Source organism: Ceratotherium simum, chromosome 5, assembly GCF_057802395.1.
Source record: "Ceratotherium simum simum isolate JZ-2026a chromosome 5, ASM5780239v1, whole genome shotgun sequence".
Taxonomy (NCBI): Eukaryota; Metazoa; Chordata; class Mammalia; order Perissodactyla; family Rhinocerotidae; genus Ceratotherium; species Ceratotherium simum.
The window spans coordinates 83,280,820-83,298,853 of record NC_141904.1 but is presented as its reverse complement, the minus strand read 5'-3'; the positions used below and the strand labels follow the sequence as shown (position 1 = coordinate 83,298,853).

The 18,034-nt window shown below is 45.1% G+C and overlaps 1 protein-coding gene across 1 annotated transcript in view; it reads left to right on the top strand.

Annotated features, from left to right (window-relative positions):
* Window positions 1-9,508, top strand: part of LHFPL4 (LHFPL tetraspan subfamily member 4) — a 42,693-nt gene extending 33,185 nt beyond the window's left edge. The window contains exon 4 of the mRNA XM_087431423.1: window positions 5,617-9,508. Coding sequence (XP_087287549.1) covers window positions 5,617-5,717 — 101 coding nt within the window. The 3' untranslated portion in view covers window positions 5,718-9,508. The remainder of the gene's footprint in view (window positions 1-5,616) is intronic.
* The last annotated feature ends 8,526 nt before the right edge of the window (window positions 9,509-18,034 follow it).

The following is an 18,034-nucleotide window of genomic DNA, read 5'->3' as shown; positions in this document are numbered from 1 at the left end:
AGTAAAGAGATATATCTCAGGGTGGCCAAATCTTGATCTCCCACAGTTTCTATTATACTTTTGAGAATTTTTATGAATACTAAGTTTATATAAATGCTTGTTTGTTTAAGCCAACTAAACAGAGCTCCTTCACAAATTAATTTTAGTAATACCATCTGGAGGTAGGAAATGCCACACATCTACAAGATACATATATAGACACGTAAACATACAGACAGATGCAAACAAAGACCTTATAGGTTCATTTTAAAATTTTAGCCACAAGACGAGTATGATAATGTAAAATTCACTAGTTTTAAAAGAACAGTTGGAATGAGTTAAGTTTATCTGCTCACATGGCTAAAGCTTTTTCTACTAATATTTGTGGAGGAGACACATGATTTTTATTTGCCTAAGTTTCAAATGACCTTTCCCCCTTTTATTCTCCCTTTGATAAGAATTACCTCCCTAAAGTTTGTATTTTAAAGAGATCATCAAAATAAGAGTTCCTGGAGGGATCAAGCAGAATATTTACATCTCAAAGGTACAGGGAAAGAATGCAAGTTCCTCCAAGAAGTACTTTGGTTTCTTAAGGTCATAATTTTTACAATACTTACAAGCCTTTTGAGATAAATAGGGGAGGTGTTGGGATTGGTAAAAAGGACAGATGGACTTTGCCTCTAGAGCTGCATTTCTGGTTTTGCAAAGATTTCTAAGATAATGACAGTTGCTTTTAATTCCTCAAGGAATTTAGGTTACAACTTAAATGACATCATAGGTTGATACACCCATAAATCCTTTTACAAGGGCTTTAGAAGGTTTTTCTTTTACTCTGGGTACATTTAGATTTGTACATTGGGTAGAAATTCCTATCAGGCTCTGAATATGAGCTTCTAGTTTCTCCAAATTTCTGATCATAGAGTTATTAAATCCTTGCAAATATCTTGTCAGGTTTCAGCTGGAACAAGCAGCGAATATATCTGGCAATATTGAACAACCTCTTGGATTCAAGAGATGTCCCCAAAGAGGGTGCAAAAAATATTTTATTTTCCTCTTTCTATTGGGTACTACAGACAGAGATCTGGGAGAGCTGATTCTGGTTAAGAATTCTCAACCTTAGCCTGCTTCTACCAGTTTTTTCCAGGATCCTGTCTACAGGTTCTGAGTGGAGTTTAAAGTGGAGGGTGTAGCTCTGATATTTACTAAAATTTGGCAAGGTGTTTTCACTGATTTTAAAGATTTTATTTATTCAGTTTTTTCCCCCCAAAGCCCCAGTAGATAGTTGTATGTCATAGGTTCACATCCTTCTAGTTGCTGTATGTGGGACTCGGCCTCGCGTTGGACGGAGAAGTGGTGCCTCGGGGCGCTCCCGGGATCCGAACCCGGGCCGCCAGCATCAGAGCGCACGCACTTAACCGCTAAGCCACGGAGCCGGCCCTCACTGATTTTAATTTTAGTTTCCCCTTGGCTGTTTAGGGGAATAACATAGCAGTTTACCAGAAAATCCCTCTGAGTCTCCTCAATTCTGGGATGGGGTGTCTGTAGGGCCATTAAGCTGGTGGACTTTTGTTTAGTCTTGTAGTCTCTTGTTTTAGGTACCTCTTGTGTCTTTAATTTTTCATTAGATCCTTTTTGCAATGAAACTTTCAATGAAGGTATTTTTGGAATTTTGAAGCCTTTTGAAAACTTCTGCATACCAATTAAAATAGGTGTCCCATTCTGTTTGTTTAATTTGGGATCTCGTACTTTTAGGTACACTTCTTAAATGATCTTATCTAATTGGAACATGCCTTCTAATGGCCATTTTAATTCTAGGTTGTTTTCAGTAAGATTTTGCCATTTTTCTAGATATTTACAGCTACCAGGATTATAGTCCTTAGACATAAAATAAGCAGGTGCGCCAGAAGGTGGCACGCTTGACTCTTTGAAATTTAAAGGTCCCATTTTATTATTTATTTATTTATTTTTAGCTAAGACTTTGGGTTTCTCAGAGCCAAACTAATACGTAAAAGGGATGAGCTGCTAGGCTGGAGATTATGTGGCATTTTATAGAGTACTTCATTGCATGGAAATTTTCTTGGGGTTGGTGGGTGACCAACCCCAAGAAAATGGGGTTAGTGTCAATCTGACGCATTCCATGAGCAACTTATCCTAACATGGGAGTCTTTGGGTCAGGTAGTTAGCACTCTCACAGCTCTTAAACACTCGACTTTTGCCCACCAATTTTTGTGACTTTTTTTGACTTCTGAGATTCCCATTAGCAATTAGCCTTTATCTACACAAAACAAGACCAACAAACATATGCATCTTAATATATTGGCAGTAACCAAGAGATGTTACTGTGTGCTGGCCAAGAGAAGGCCTTGTTTGTACCACCAACAATTCCTATGGAACCTTGGACTGGGGAAAAGATTGAACCAGGAGATCCCAAAGAATGGGGACTGCAGACTGATTCCAAACAAATGGAGAACTGTAGATTTGAACTATCAGCAGTTCCTCAATGTGGAATCTGAGGACAGAATTAAGGGCTGAGGTTTTCTGCTCAAAAACCTGGGAATTGCAGTCTGAAAGGCTAGGGGCTTGGCTCCAGGCAAAACCATCTACCAGCTCCATTGGGCTCTGGGCAGAACTGTCTGCCAGCTCAAGATGACCTGTCCTGTATTGGAAAACCAATTAGATCAGGAGCTTGATGCATAGAAAGCGGAGCTCAAAACTGAGAGGAACTTACTCATGGCCCTTGGAAATGGCGAGAAACATGGAGAACTCAAAGGGTTTGTGGGGTACCACTCCTGTGTTTCTCGTTGTCCCCAAATGCCATCAGAAGTTCACTTCAGGTCCCATTGCTGCCACCAAGTCTATTATAATTTTATTTATTTTTCCCCCAAAGCCCCAGTAGACGCGGCCTTAGCATGGCCGGAGAAGCGGTGCATGGGTGCACGCCCAGGCCGCCAGCAGCGGAGCGCGTGCACTTAACCACTAAGCCACGGGGCCGGCCCCGCCACCAAGTCTATTAAATAACAAAAATTCAACTCAGTAAATTTGAAGATCTAATTGGTTTTGTTCAATGATTCATGAACCAGGCAGCATCCCATCTAGAAATAGAAGGGAGCTCCAAGGAGCTGTACAAAAGGGAAGGCTTTTATAGGCAGAAGGAGGAAGGGATACATTTTTCTTTGGAGGCTGGAAAGAGTGTATGTGGCAGATTGCCTCATTGGTGCTGACCAGAAAATTCCAGACTTACTGGTTAAGACTACATTCTTGTGGGGACCAGCCCCGTGGCTTAGCGGTTAAGTACGCACACTCCGCTACTGGCGGCCCGGGCGTGCACCGACGCACTACTTCTCCGTCCACGCTGATGCCGCGTCCCACATACAGCAACTAGAAGGATGTACAACTACGACATACAACTATCTACTGGGGCTTTGGGGAGAAAAAAAAGAAGGAGAAAAAAAAGACTACATTCTTGGGAGGAGCTGAAACTGCAGTTGGTTAAGTTGGTATTAAGTCTTGGTTTGCTGATGTGGGACTGAGCACAAGTGACTCCTTTTTAGGCCTGTTGTTTCTTTTTAAAGATTTTATTTATTTATTTTTTCCCCCCAAAGCCCCAGTAGATAGTTGTATGTCATAGCTGCACATCCTTCCAGTTGCTGTATGTGGGACGCGGCCCCAGCATGGCCAGAGAAGCGGTGCACTCCCGGGATCCGAACCCAGGCTGCCAGCAGCGGAGCGCATGCACTTAACCGCTAAGCCACGGGCCGGCCCTGTTGTTTCTTTTTAATAGTATATATCAACTAACATTAAAATATAATAAAGAAAAATTTACATATAAGGCCAGAGACTCAGGGGTAACCTGCTCTATCAGATGGTTATCTATGTATCTACAAACATTATACATCCCTTTACAAAATATAGTGTTATGTGCTGATATAACATGGGATAGGCATCATCTTCAACAAACCCCTCCTCAGATTGCTTTCTGTGCTCAACTCTAGAGCATATCTTAAAGCTCTTTCTTTATCATTTTATGGAGAACTGTCTTGCCCTTTTTATCTAATGTTTAGCATTACATAAGATGAAAGAAGTGTAGTTTCTTAACCATTCTTCTAGGGGCTATTAGGGAGGTTCCCAGGTTTTTATTATTATTGACAATGCTACAATGAACATCTTTGTCTGTGCCCTCTTATACACAAGTGTTTTCTTGGTGTCTTTCCAGAAGCAGAATTGCACACTTACAATTGTAATGATAGTGCCAGATCGTTCTCCAAAGGAGGGTCGGTCTTCTGACCTGGGGGCCCACCCTGCCCCAGGAGCAAGGGGAGACACTGCATTGCACTGATGGACAGACACCCTGTCTGTCTAGGGGTGCGTTCTACGCTGTGAGAACTAGGAGTCATTTTCATAGTCACACCCTTCCTTGAGCTATTAGCATGTGCTGGGTCTATGTTTAGCACTTTCCATTAATTACATTCATCTCTTGGAGTCTCTCATCTATAAAATGGGGATAATGGTGGTGAGAGTTACTATCTCATTTGGCAGGAGGTAGTCTAGTATTGTGGTGGAACCCTTGGCCTATGAAGGTAGATCGTCTGTGTCGGAAGCAGGCTGGGCTAAGAAATGACTTCACCTCCTTGAGTCTCAGTTTCCTGCATTTCATAAAATGAGGCTGGTGAGAATAGTACCACCTTACAGGGCTGTCCTGTGAGGAAGAAAGATTATGCCTGTAAAGGGGCATGTGGTGAATGCTCAGTAAAAGCGTCACTGCCCCTGACTCCCCATCAGGGAGGCATCATGACCACCATTTTACAAATGAGAAAGCCAAGGTCCAGAGAGGTCCAGTAACTAACTTAGATGCCCAAGGTCACCTAAGTGGTGGAGCTAGGATTTGAACCCAGGTCCAAGTCCAGAGGCCAAGCTCTTCTTCACTGCTGCCCCCTTTTCCGGGCCCTCCTGGGCTGCTGGGCTGCTAACCTGTCCTTCTCTGAGGCTCCTGCCCCTGGAGATCCTGACACCCCAGGTGGTTTCTGTCGTCTTGGTGTGAGGTCAGTGCCTGCCCTCTAGTGGCAGCTTTCAGAAGTGCAAGACTAAGACAGCCATCTGGCCTTTCTGAAGAAGGGGCTTGGGGATGTGACTGGTGTGAGGTGGCCCCCCTCAACATCCTCTCCTTCCTGCCCAAAGTGCCCTAACAGCTCAGTGTTAAAAGTGACGTGAGGAAGCCCCAGTTTGCCTTCCTTCAGCGTCCGGGGGTCTCCCTCCCTCACTGGGACCTCAAAATGAGTGAGCCTCACAGTTGAGTGCTGACCAAAGACCTCTGGAAGAAAAGGAAAAAATAAAATAAATTGCTATCATTTCCAGCATTTACTCCGTGCCAAACACTGTGCAAAGTCCTTGGCTGGCATTATGTATGTTTTTTTGACCCCTCAGAATCACCCTGTGAAGTAGGCTATTATGCCCATTTTCTATGAGGAAATGGGGGCTCAGAGAGGTCAAATGGCTCACTCAAGGCCATCTGGCTAGTCAGAGGCCTGCTTGGGATTCCAGAGCCTGTGCAGCTCACCCCTCTGCCCAGATTTGCCCTGAGGAGTGGCCAAGGGGAGCCCCAATGCCCTCTGACTTTCTCTGATTCTCTCTCTCTCTTAGATTTTGTGGGCTCTACAGTAAGCTCCGTGTTGCGGCCAGGGGGTGATGTCTCCGGATGGGGAGTCCTCCCCTGTCCCGTTGCTCACTCACAGGGACCCTGAAGGCCAGGATCACAGCCCAGGAATTGACCTGCCCTCAGCTTGTCCTGTCGCCTGCCCTCTCATCCCTCCAGTCACGCTCCGAGGGAAGACCCTGATCTCGGACAGACTTCTCACCTGCTACCTGCCTGTGAGCTCCAGGCTTTGAAGAGAGGTTGGGGCTGGGGTACAGCCTGGGAGAGGGGAGAGCCCTGCAGACCCTGGGAGGGCCTGGTTCCGTTCCTCCCTCAACTGACGTAGGGGAGCCGGAGCCCCCTGTCCCTTGGGCTTCTCCTCTCCTCTCTAGCCTGGCCTGGCGGCCCTGCAGAGTCTTCAGGGGAAAGAGGCGCTGTGGCTCCCTCAGTCTGGAGGGCTGCTGCCTGGCTGTATCCTCGCCTCCTCTGGCTCCTGCCTCCTGCAGAAACTTACTTATTCAAGACACTGCCCCAGGGCAGATCGGACTCTTTCCTACTATTTTTTTTTTTGCCAATGATGGTTCCATCACATCGTCACAGAGCTCCAGGAGCCACCAGCCTCCCTGGGGCCTCTCTGTCCCTGCTCCAGCCTGCTCCCAGCTCTCCCAAAGGAGTCTGAGCTGCACCGAGGGAGAAAGCACAGGGCCTCTCTGTCAACTGCTGGTGGGGGCCCTGTTCAGCCCAGAGTCTGGAAAAGACAGATAGGCTCTGGAGGCAGCGGGAGGAGGCACTCTGACTCTGGTCTTGGTGGCACCTGACCATGGCAGCGGGGGCTGGAAGCGGCTCAGGGTGTGGGGGTGGGGCGCTGGCCTGGCCTCCTCTCTGCTGGGATGTCTCACCAGTGACTGGACCCTTGACCCCGGCCTATTTTGTACAGCACAGACTTCTTGGCCCTGTTGTCAGGGTTGGGGGTTAGAGAGGGGGACCCTAGAGTGGGGAATTAGGGGACACATCCCCCCTCTGCTCCTTCTCATGCCCCCCACCCCAGGCATCTGCCAAGGGCAGAGACTGTCTTGCCTATTTGATACTTTTCTGCATAACTTGAACTTGCAGGTCACCTCTGAACAGGGTACCCCTGTCCCCACTCCCAGGCCTTGTAACCCTGTCCCCACCTCTTCCTCCTCCTTGCCCACCTCTCGCCTTGCGATATGCCCAGGGTCTGCAGCCCGATGGGCAGTGCTTGGAGCCGAGGCATGAGTGTGTGAGTGTGTGTGTGTGTGCGCGCGCGCGCACGCGTGTGTGGCAGCTGAGGAGTCTTCTCTCCCCCCTCCTCCCACGTAGGGGCATCTCCTGTGCCGTTGGCAGGGAGCAAGCGAGGGAGACTCCAGGTGTGTCTGAACTCTCTGCACTGCTCCGTGTACCTGGCAGTACAGCCATCTGGCCTGGGACGTGGACAACTCCTTTCGGCCCCTTGTTTGGGCAGCAGGTTGGCTTCATCTCTGTGCCTACTTCTCTCTTCGGTACTGGCTGCCTGGTCCACTGTGCAGGAGCGTGAGGCTCAATGGGGAAGCATATCGTCACCATTGCGTTATGTCAGCCTCAGGCAAAGGAGGGGAGAAAAGCAGTGAGTGCCATGTATTTGCCAATCCTGTGTTCATTTCCATGGACTTGGACCTGAGAGTTAGGGTTCCCAAGACAGATCCTAGAAATCCTCTGTCTGAGTGCCCCATCTGGACCCTAACTGGAATCAGATGCTGGGTCCTGGTAGGATCCTGAAACCTGGAACTTAACAAGTCCTGACCCCACCCTCTCGACCCCCTCCTCTGGGCAAACACTTTCCCCCCAGTGCTCTGGCCCTGGCACTGTGCTCCCCGCTCTCCTGCTCCCATCAAGCCCCACACTGCAGCCTCACGACGGGTGCCTTCCCCAGCAGCTGCCAGGGGGGTGGGCTGTACACTGGGGTCCCAGGCTTAATGGGAGGGAGTGGGGGGCAGAAGTGAGTTCCTCAAGGATCCAAACCAAAGCCCAGTGTTGGAAGGCTGCAGGGGTAGGGGCTGGGAGCAAGTGATCAGGAATGGGGAGAAGACAGAGGTGGGAGAAAGAGAAGAAGGGAGGTGCAGAGATAGGGAAAGTCAGAGATGGAGAGAAGGAGAGAGGGAGACGGAGAGACAGAGACAGCAAGGAGGAGGAGCGGGTACTGAGAGAGGTACAGAAATGGAGAGAGAAGAGAGTGAACAGAGAGGGGACCAAGATGGACAGAGAACTTGGGATGGGGGAGGGGAGGTGGCTGGAAAGACGGAAGAAGAAATAGGAAGGTGAAGGAGGCAAATGGAGAGAGATGGGTTGTGGGAGGCCAGACTGGGATGCAGGGGTAAAAAGAAAGGGGAAAGAGAGGAGGATAGAGTAGATGGGACCCAAGGAATGGGGGGGCAGCGGCTGTGTGCACAATGTGTGAGGGAGAGCTTGTCCCCAAAGGATGCCTACCGCCTAAGAAGGCCACCAGATCCCTCTGCCCTGATGGAGAGGTTAGAACCTACCACCTCAGAGGCCAAGGCCCAGGCCCGGGGCCCAGGCAGCCAACACCCCACCCCTTTGGGGCAGGGGGACCACATCCGGGGATACTGAGCCCAGGTGATTTCTGAGGAGGTTAGCACCACTTGACTGGGTTAGTGGCCAAGAAGAGGGAGGTTAATTTCCTTTGGGGTGGACTGACAGTGTTTCCACGTCACCATCCACCCAGACAGCTGCTGCCCTGGCAGAGGAAGGGGCAGCCTGGAGATGCACCCAGGATTCTGGGGTCCGGTAAGCAGGGTTGGGTAAGCAGAAGGGATGCCAGGGTAACACAGGGAAGGGAAGGAGGTTGGAGTGCGGGTCAAACCACAGCCCTGTCCCTGAGGCTTCAGCAGAGGCAGGAGCAGAGTGGTAACAGATGCTGCAGCTGGGCCCCCAGTGAGGCCGACGCGTCACCAAACCTGGGGCCCAGATGGCAGCCATCATAGCAAGGGAAGTCTTGTGGTGTGTCCTCACCCAAGGCAGGTGGTTTGGCTTTAGCCTTCAGGAGGAGGCTGGAGAGAGATCGTCTGTTCCTTGGTCCCTGAAAGAAGCTGAGCTTTGCAAGCGGCCCATTGAGGCACCCCTCCCCCAGCTGTGACAAGATCAGAGGGGTCTGGCACTATCTATCTGGTTTTCTCTGCCCTGGTCTGGGGACTCTTTCAGGATAAGCGAAAGCAGCCACAACCTAGAGGTGGTTCGGAGCACTGGTTGGTCAAGTCTTTCTGGGTCTCTGCAATGTGAAAACTTTCCTCTTTGGGGACCAGCATCCATGGAGGAAGACATTGTTTTCCTGAGGGGGTGAGGACTATGGATAGGATCAAGATCCTTTTCAGGCCTGGAATAGCCAAGAAGTTGAGAGCTTTTAGACAAGGCTGTGGGAGAAAATTCTTTGGCCTTCTTTTGAGATTCCCGCTTGGGCACAGGGGAATCACCCTTCTCCAGCTTCCAGTGTGAACTAAGAAAGGGAAACCCTCTCTTTGGAAAAGCTGGGATCTTCCCAGCACAAGAAACTTCCGCAGGCCCCTGCCTGGCTCAGGGCTAGCCTTCAAGTGGGACTGGAGTTTCCTGAGGAGGGAACAAGGGAGCCACAGTCCTTCCCAGAGCTCTGACCAGCAGACCTCAGAGGGCCTGTGCTGTGTGTCGTTAGGATAGCTTGGTGTTGTCTACACCCCATTAGTGAGTTCTGTCTGAATGTGTCCTCGCTGTTCATTGTCCAATTTGGTACCATTTATCTTGGTCCTGATCCCTTCTGCTGCTGCTGGATTTGAGCTTCAGTGCAGGTGGAATGATGTTCAAATAAAGAAACACTTTATATCACCCATGCTGGCTTCTTCTCTGAGTTGGCCCCAGGGGATGAAGAGGGGTGAGATTCAACCCGACCCTTTGTCCCGGGTTTGGCTGCATAAACAGAGCTCTACTACTGTGGCTTAATGAGATAGTTTATTTTCCCATCACAGACCATGACCCCTACGGCCCCCAGTGTCATCAGGAACCCAGGCTCCCATCTTTCTGCAGTGCCACTTTCAATCCTGGCTTCCATCTTCAAGGACACCTCATGGCTCAAGATGGCTCCTGGGGCTCTAGTTACGTGGTCCACATTTCATTTGAAGGAGACCTCTGGAAATCCCATAGGACTGAGTCACATAGCACACCTAGCTGAAATGTGGTCTGTTAACTGGGTACATTCCCACCCCAAATAGAAACTGGGGTTCTGTTACCAAGAAAGGAGAGAATAGATGGAGTGGGCAGCTAGCAGTCTCTGCATACTCCTGATGGCACAGGCTTGACTGTGGACTGAGGACTCTGACTACAGCAGACAAGGCTCCACCCTTTTCTGCCTGTGTGGCCTTGGACAAGTCCCTTCACCTCTTTAAATCCCCACTGAATAAACAGGGATGAGGACAGTGATCTCAGGGAAGCTGTAAGGAACAAATGAAGGAATGTATATGAATTGCTTTGCAGCATCTGGCACATTGCAACGTGTCCCCTATGGCAGCTACACTGATCATAATTTTTGCACTTGGGAATTGAGTCTTCATTCAACACATTTTGAGCACTTAGTATATGCTAAGCACTTAAAGAACAGAAACAGAGACCCTGTCTTAAGGGTCTATCTGGTTGGAGAGATGAACATGTAAAAATAATGTAAAATTTGCTAGGTGCAGGGTATTGTGGGTGCCCCAGGTAGGAACAACTCACATGGCTTTTGGTGGAGTGGGTACAGCAGGCAACGGTTTTTCTGTAGGATGAATAGGAATTAGGCAGGCAAGGGTCAGGAAAGCTGCACATGAAAGAGAAGGCGGCTTGAGGAAAGAGACTGAGGTAAGAAACAGCACTGTACTTTTGGAGAACTAAGAGCATTTTAATACTGCTGAGCTGTAAAGTGTGAGGCAGGGCGGGTCAGAGATAGTCTGGAGAGACAGGCACAGGCCAGATGATGAAAGAGCGGAGGCTGTGTACAGGGGTCCAGACATAAGAGCAATGGGGAACCATGGGAAGTTTTTAAGCAGGAGATGGACACAATTAGATTTGCATTCTAGAAAGCTCTCTCTGGTTGCGGTGTTAGGGGGCTGAATTAGAGGGAGACAATTTTAATGAAAGGGAAACCAGAAGTCTGGCCTGAAGCAAAGTGGTGGCAGTGGGTCTGAGAGAGATAAGAAATTCGGTATTTAGGAAGTAGAATTGAGGACACTTGGTAACTGACTGATTGTGGGCATAAGGGAAAACGAGTGGCATCAAGAATAACAGCTAAATTTTTTGCTTGGGGACAAGAAAGATTTGTCAGTACCTCAGGGGAGCAAGATGGTCAGTTCAATTTGAGACATGCTAAGTTTAATATGCATGTGGTACATCCTGGTGGAGCTGTCCAGTAGTCGGTTGACTTAGATGGATTTGGGAGCTCCAGAGAAAGATCTGGGCCGGAAACATGAGCATACAGGTAGTGGCTGAAAAGCAAAGCACAGATGAGCTTGCTCAGAGTGACTGTGTAGTGTGAAAAGAACATGGGGCTATGGAACGCTGGGAAACACCAACATATAAAGGTCAGAGAAATGGACATCCAAGAGAAGAATACAGCGGAAGAGTCAGAGCTATGAGGAGAACCATGAGGATGTGCAGTTAGGGAAACCAAGGATTTAGGGTTCAAGGGGAAGGTCAACTAGTCAGATGGAGGAGAAAGGTCCAGAACTAGGGAATGAAAAATGTATCCACTGGGTTTGGGAACAAGGAGGTCACTGCTGAATTTGGTGAGAGCATGTTCAGAGGAGTGTGGGGAGAGCCAAACTGAGGTCTGCTCAGGGAGAGAATGGGAGGTGACTGAGTGAAGATCACTTTTTGGAGAAGTGTGAATAAGGAGAAATGAGTGACTGAAATTCATTCAGGAAGTATTAAGTATACATAGTGAACCAGCAGTGGACAAAGATCAACATGTAATCTAGAGAAGGATGTGGAATCTCTCTTTCTTTAAATATAGAAGCGTTCTGACTGCTCATAGGTCATGGCCAGTAAGAGTTTAAAGATAAAGAGAGATGACAGATGGAAGGGGCGAGGAAGCCTTTTTGGGGTACAGGAATGTGCAAAGTTTAGGGAGCTCTTGCCTGATGGCATCCGTTTTCTCAGTTAAGCAGGAAGCAAGATTGCCTACTGAAAGAGAAGGGAATGAGCTGGGGGTCTGAGAAGAGTGGTGAAAGTTTGGAACAGTTGCTAAAGGAGCTGTCAAAGGATAAATAAGGATAAATAAAAGGACTGATGGATGATCATGAATTTATGGTGGCACCAAGAGACAGGAGGGCAGGCACAGAGAAGGTAGACTGTAGACTGAGAGGTAGGAGTGAGATAAACCAAGTGTCCTGAAAGAATGTTTCAGAGACCCACCATGAGATCTAGGCTGGGTATTGAATAAGGAGAGCCTGGAATGAGGCATATATGGAGAAAATGGAGGAACTAAGGGGCTAAAATTTACGTGAAAGAGCTGGAAGGATGAGAGATTGTGGTTAGAAAGCTGAGCGTTTGACCTGAATATTCTGAGTAATTCCTAAAGACTTTGAGATACGAGGCACCCTGGTTAGGATGTCCACCCAAAGGTGAGGATAATGGCAAAAATTGGGGTGAAGACAAGCCAAAACTGTTCAAGAATCAAAGCAAGTGGTTGGAAGGTTAAAAGATGACAACAATAAAGAGGGCTAAAAGTGCAATAACCAGATGTTGTGTGCATCAGTAGAGTGGGAATTTTTATTTGAGGGACAAGATGTATTTGTCTGGAAACATTTGGGGAGGACCTCTATGCAACAGGATGTGAGAGAAGGAGCAGCCTCCACTTAAAAGGGCTGCAAAGGAGGTGGTGACATAAGGAGAGAACCGTATTTCAGTAAAGGCCAATAGACAAGATGGGGGACGTAGTTGTTTGCCTATCAAAGAAACGAGGTGACCAGAGAGCACAGCAGAAAAGTTGGAAGAGGACGAGACAGACAAAGAGAAACACATGGTAAGAGTAAAGAGCACCAGGGAGCCAGATGACACAGAGAACTCTCATCTCGGGAGGGGACTAAGGGTAACAGGAATATGAAGTTTCAGACGCAAAGTTTCAAATAGAGTTCTAGTTGGAAACCTTTCCAGTCCACGTAGGCAGAGCAAAAGGACTGGTCTTGCCGGCTGCTGGCACCCAAGCAGATCTGGAGGTGCTGGACAGCTCATTTAAGTGCCAAAGTAGGTGCAGGAACTCAACCTAAGTGGGTTGGAGGCTTCTTCAAATTCATTTACTCATTGAACAAAATATTTATTGAATGCCTGTTCTGGTCAGGTACTGCTAGGCCCTTGGAATACAAAAATAAACCAGACACAGGTCCTGGGCTCAAATGATCTCAGGCCAATTAGTGGCAGGGTTGTTTGCCTGTTTATAGTGGTAAGATTGTTTTTTGTTTTGTTAAACGTGTTGCAGCATAAAATAATTGTACAGGTAGAGAGAAGCATTATTATAAAATACTCTTTTAACCATTACCAAAGATAGAATCTTGCTAGCCACCCCAGAAGCCCTTTATGTGCTCCCAAACACTATGCCCTTCCTTCCCTCCTGAGAGTAACCACTATTTGATTTTTATGGTAATCACTTCCCAACTTTTATTTACAATTTTTTTCACCCACGTGAGCATCTTTAAACGAAATAGTTTAGCTTTGACTTGGTTTTGAGATATCTTTCCTCACTTCATTTCTTTTTATCGCTCTTTGCCATTTGTTGAAGAAACTGGACCATCTGTTATGTAGTGTTCTTCAGTTGGTATTTTGCTGGTTTCATCCTTGTGGTGTAGTTTAACAGGGTACAACTCTGTCCTCTGTATTTCCAGCAAATTGGTAATTGGTTCTAGATGCTTATTCAGCATGTGTATGCACATTTTAATGACTGCTTCACAGTTGGCTTTCTTCATCAAGAGATACATAATGTCTAGTTGTTTTTGTGTCGTTAGGGGTTGCAAAATAATGATGCTCCAATTCAATCATTCTCTCTTTAGTTATTTGTGGGAATGCTTCCAGAAAGGGAAACATCCTCATTTGCGATCTACTTAGCCAGTGGTACAACTTGTACAGGAAAAGGCAAGAAAAATGCTGGAGTCTTTCCCTTTGTTTACCAGTTTTCAAAACTAGAGGTGGTTCCCAAACATCCTCCAGAGAGGGACAATTATTATGTTTTGGTACCGTTATGAACTCATGGATTTAAACATATTTGATGTAGTTGGTTCTGTTATATTTATTATTTTAATTAATACTTAATATGTCCCATCATTGGTCAGAATAAGCCTCTTTAAGTTGGTGTGAATCTTTTAAACCTAACCTTAATTATCTCTGATAGTATCCTTGCTCTCTGGTATCACAAGATGTTCCAGACCGATCTTGTGCATTTCCTCCCTCAGACCAAAATCAGCCATTTCTCTAAGAAGCCCTGTTTCTAAGCCTTTTCAGTTGACAAAGCTAAGACACAGACACACAAAACTTACATATATATAGATATGGGATCTATTTATCTATCTAATCTATCTATCCATGATAAAATACCTCATGAGTTAATACAGACATATGGAAGGTTTTGGCTTAACATCTATCTTAACATCTATCCTTTTTCCCCTACACTGAGAATCCTGGTTCTCAAGGACATTGGATTCATTTGCTTTATCCCACATTAAAGCCCTCAGATATACTGCCACCAATATTACTAAAAACATTCTTTTCTTATTTTTTTTTATAGTTGCACTGTATCTACACATTGCTTAGGCCACATAAACCATTTTATACTATACTCTCTCCTTATATCCCTCATTTAGTCTTAGTTTTACATGTAGTTAACTGTATGTAATTAATCACTACCAGACTTTATGTTGATGTTTCCAAGACAGTTTGGTTGTCTGAAGCTCAGTTTCTAAAAGATTCCTAAGAAAGAATTAACAGAAATAAATTCCCCAAGTTCTTGCTTGCTGACGACAGTTTGCTGCTATTATACTTGAAAGTCAGTTCAGTTGGTATGATACTGTTGGCTCATAGTTTGAGTATTTTAAATATATTACTCCATTTCTTTTGCCATAAATTGTTGCTGTCAAAAAACATGATATGCTTAATTTTCTTTCCATTATCAGCAACTTTTTGAGGGCTTGGATACTCAAGATTCTTTCATTTTCTTTAAACTCCAGCAATTTTACTAGAATGTCTTGATATTGGTCATTCTGGGTTGAATTTACTAGATATGCAATACTCTTTCAATTGTAGTTTAAAATATTTCAGGAAAGTTTTCTTGAATTATAAATTTTGATATTTGTTCTCTTCTCTTGCTTTTTTGTGTTTGGAAACCCCTATTACACACATGTTGTGTCTTTTTTTTCCTGTCTTCTATATTTGTCATTTTTTAAAAAAGAGTATCTTTTAAAGCAGTTTTCAGTTCACAGCAAAATTAAGCAGAAGGTACAGAGGTTTCCTATATTCTCCCTGTCCCACACATGCACAGCCTCCCACATTATTAACATCGTCCACCAAGAGTGGTACATTTCTTACGATTGATGAACCTATATTGACACATCACTTTCACCTGAAGTCCATTAGTCCATAGTTTACTTCAGGGTTCACTCTTTTTTTGTTTGTTTGTTTTTGTGAGAAAGGTCAGCCCTAAGCTAACATCCATGCCAATCCTCCTCTTTTTGCTGAGGAAGACTGGCCCTGGGCTAACATCCGTGCCCATCTTCCTCCACTTTATATGGGGTGCTGCCACAGTATGGCTTGACAAGCAGTGTGTCGGTGTGCGCCTGGGATCCGAACCTGGGCCACCAGCAGCAGAGCGTGCGCACTTCACCGCTATGCCACGGGGTCGGCTCCCAGGGTTCACCTTGGTGTTGTACATTCTATGGGTTTGGACAAACGTATAATGACATGTATCTACCATTACAGTATCATACAAAACAGTTTCATTACCTTAAAAATTCTGTGCTCCACTGATTCATTCCTCTCTCCCAACCCCTTATCTTTTTACTGTCTCCATAGTTTTGCATTTTCTAGAAGGCCATATAATTGGAATCATATAGTACCTTTTCAGACTGGCTTCTTTCACTAGTAATATGCATTAAAGGTTTCTCCATGTTTTTTCATGGCTTGATAGCTCATTTCATTTTAGCGCTGAAAAATATTCCATTTTCCGGATGTACCAGTTTATTTATTGATACACCTACTGAAGGACATCTTGGTTGCTTCCAAGTTTTGTTAATTATCAATAAAGCTGCTGTAAACATCCATGTGCAGGTTTTTGTGTGGAGATACGTTTTCAGCTTCTTTGGGTAAATATCAAGGAGCACAATTGCTGGATTGTATGGTAAGATTTTGTTTAGTTTTGTAAGAAACTGCAAACTATCTTCCCATGTGGCTGTACCATTTTGCATTCCCACCAGCAATGAATGAGTGTTCGTGTTGCCCCACATCTTCAACAGCGTTTGGTATTGTCAGTGTTTTGGATTTTGGCCATTCTAATAGGCATGTAGTGACATCTCATTATTGTTTTAATTTGCAATTCCCTAATGACATATGATGTTGAGCATCTTTTCATATGCTTATTTGCCATGCTTATTTATCTGTATATGAAGTGTCTGTTCAGATCTTTTGCCCATTTTTTAATCAAGTTGCTTTTTTGTCGCCAAGGAGAGGAAAGCATTCTGCAGATAACCACAAATAAAGCTTTATTGAATTGAAGAGCTCTAGTAGGCTTTATTGGTGGGTATCAATACCAATGGACCTTAAAATGTATGCATATTTTGAAGCAGAGCCTTTAAAAACCAATGTGCCCTACTGATTTGCTAAACTTTTTATTAGTAAATTAAACACTACTCCTTTTCTTCACCACCATTTCTGTTTTGTAACTTTCTTCAGGTAGAACTTTTCTTTAACTTGTACTTTATGACCTCAATTTTATCTACTGGATCTTCTAAGAAATTACGAAAATCCATTTATTTCTCCAAAAGGTTATATCTCTTCTTTTTTTCTTCTCACTTCTCTTCTGTCAATTTCTCAAAGAATTAAGCACATCCTGTATACAAGACTCTGTGGAGAATAAACATAGTAAAATCCTGACCTTAAGGAAATTATAGTCATATTGGGTGACACAAAAGTTTTAAATAGAGGAAATAAGGCTAAATAGAGGAAGTGTAGGCTGGACCTAAAACACGAAGGCTACGTATATCTGCTGTTGCACTCCTCTCATCTTACTGGGTTTTTCTTTTTTCCTGAGGAAGATTGGTCCTGAGCTAACATCTGTGCCCATCCTCCTCTATTTTTTTATGTGGGACGCCTCCACAGCATGGCTTGATGAGCGGTGTGTAGGTCTGTGCCTGGGACCTGAACCTGCAAACCCTGGGCCACTGAAGCGGAGCGCGCAAACTTAACCACTATGCCACCAGGCTGGCCCCTGGGGGTTTTTTAAATTGAGATATAATTGACATATAACATTATATTAGTTTCCGGTGTACAACATAATTTGATATATGTATATACTGTGAAATGATCACCACAATGTCTATAACATCCATCACCATAGTTACAAAATTTTTTTTTGGTGATGAGAACTCTTAAGATCTACTCCGTTAGCAACTTGCAAACATGCAATACAGCATTAACTATAGTCACCATGCTGTACATCACATCCCCATGACTTATAACTGCAAGTTTGACCTTATGATCACCTTCATTCATTTTGCCTACCCCTATTCCCCACCTCTGGCAACCACCAGTATGTTCTCTGTATCCATGAGTTTGTTTTGTTTTTGCTTTTTCTTTTAAAATTCCACATATAAGTGAGATCATACGGTATTTGTCTTTCTCTGTCTGACTTACTTCAATTAGTATAATGCCTTCGAGGTCCATCCATGTTGTCACAAATAGCAGGATTTTCTTCTTTTTTATGGATGAATAATATTCCATTGCATATATACATTTTCTTTATATATTCACACATTGATGGTCACTTAGATTGTTTCCATAAATTGGCTACTGTAAATAATGCTGTTATGAACATGGGGGTGCAGGTATCTTTTTGAGTTAGTGTTTTCGTTTTTCAGATAAATACATACCCAGAAGTGGAATTACTGGATCACATGGTTGTTCTATTTTTAATTTTTTGAGGAACCTCCATACTGTTTTCCATAGTAGCTGCAGCAATTTACATTCCCAACAACAGTGCACGAGGGCTTCCTTTTTCTCCACATCCTCACTAACACTTATTGTCTTCCTGATAACAGCCATTCTGACAGGTATGAGGTGGTATCTCATTGTGGTTTTGATTGGTATTTCGCTGCTGATTAAAGATGTTGAGTATCTTTTCACGTACCTGTTGGTCATCTGCATGTCTTCTTTGGA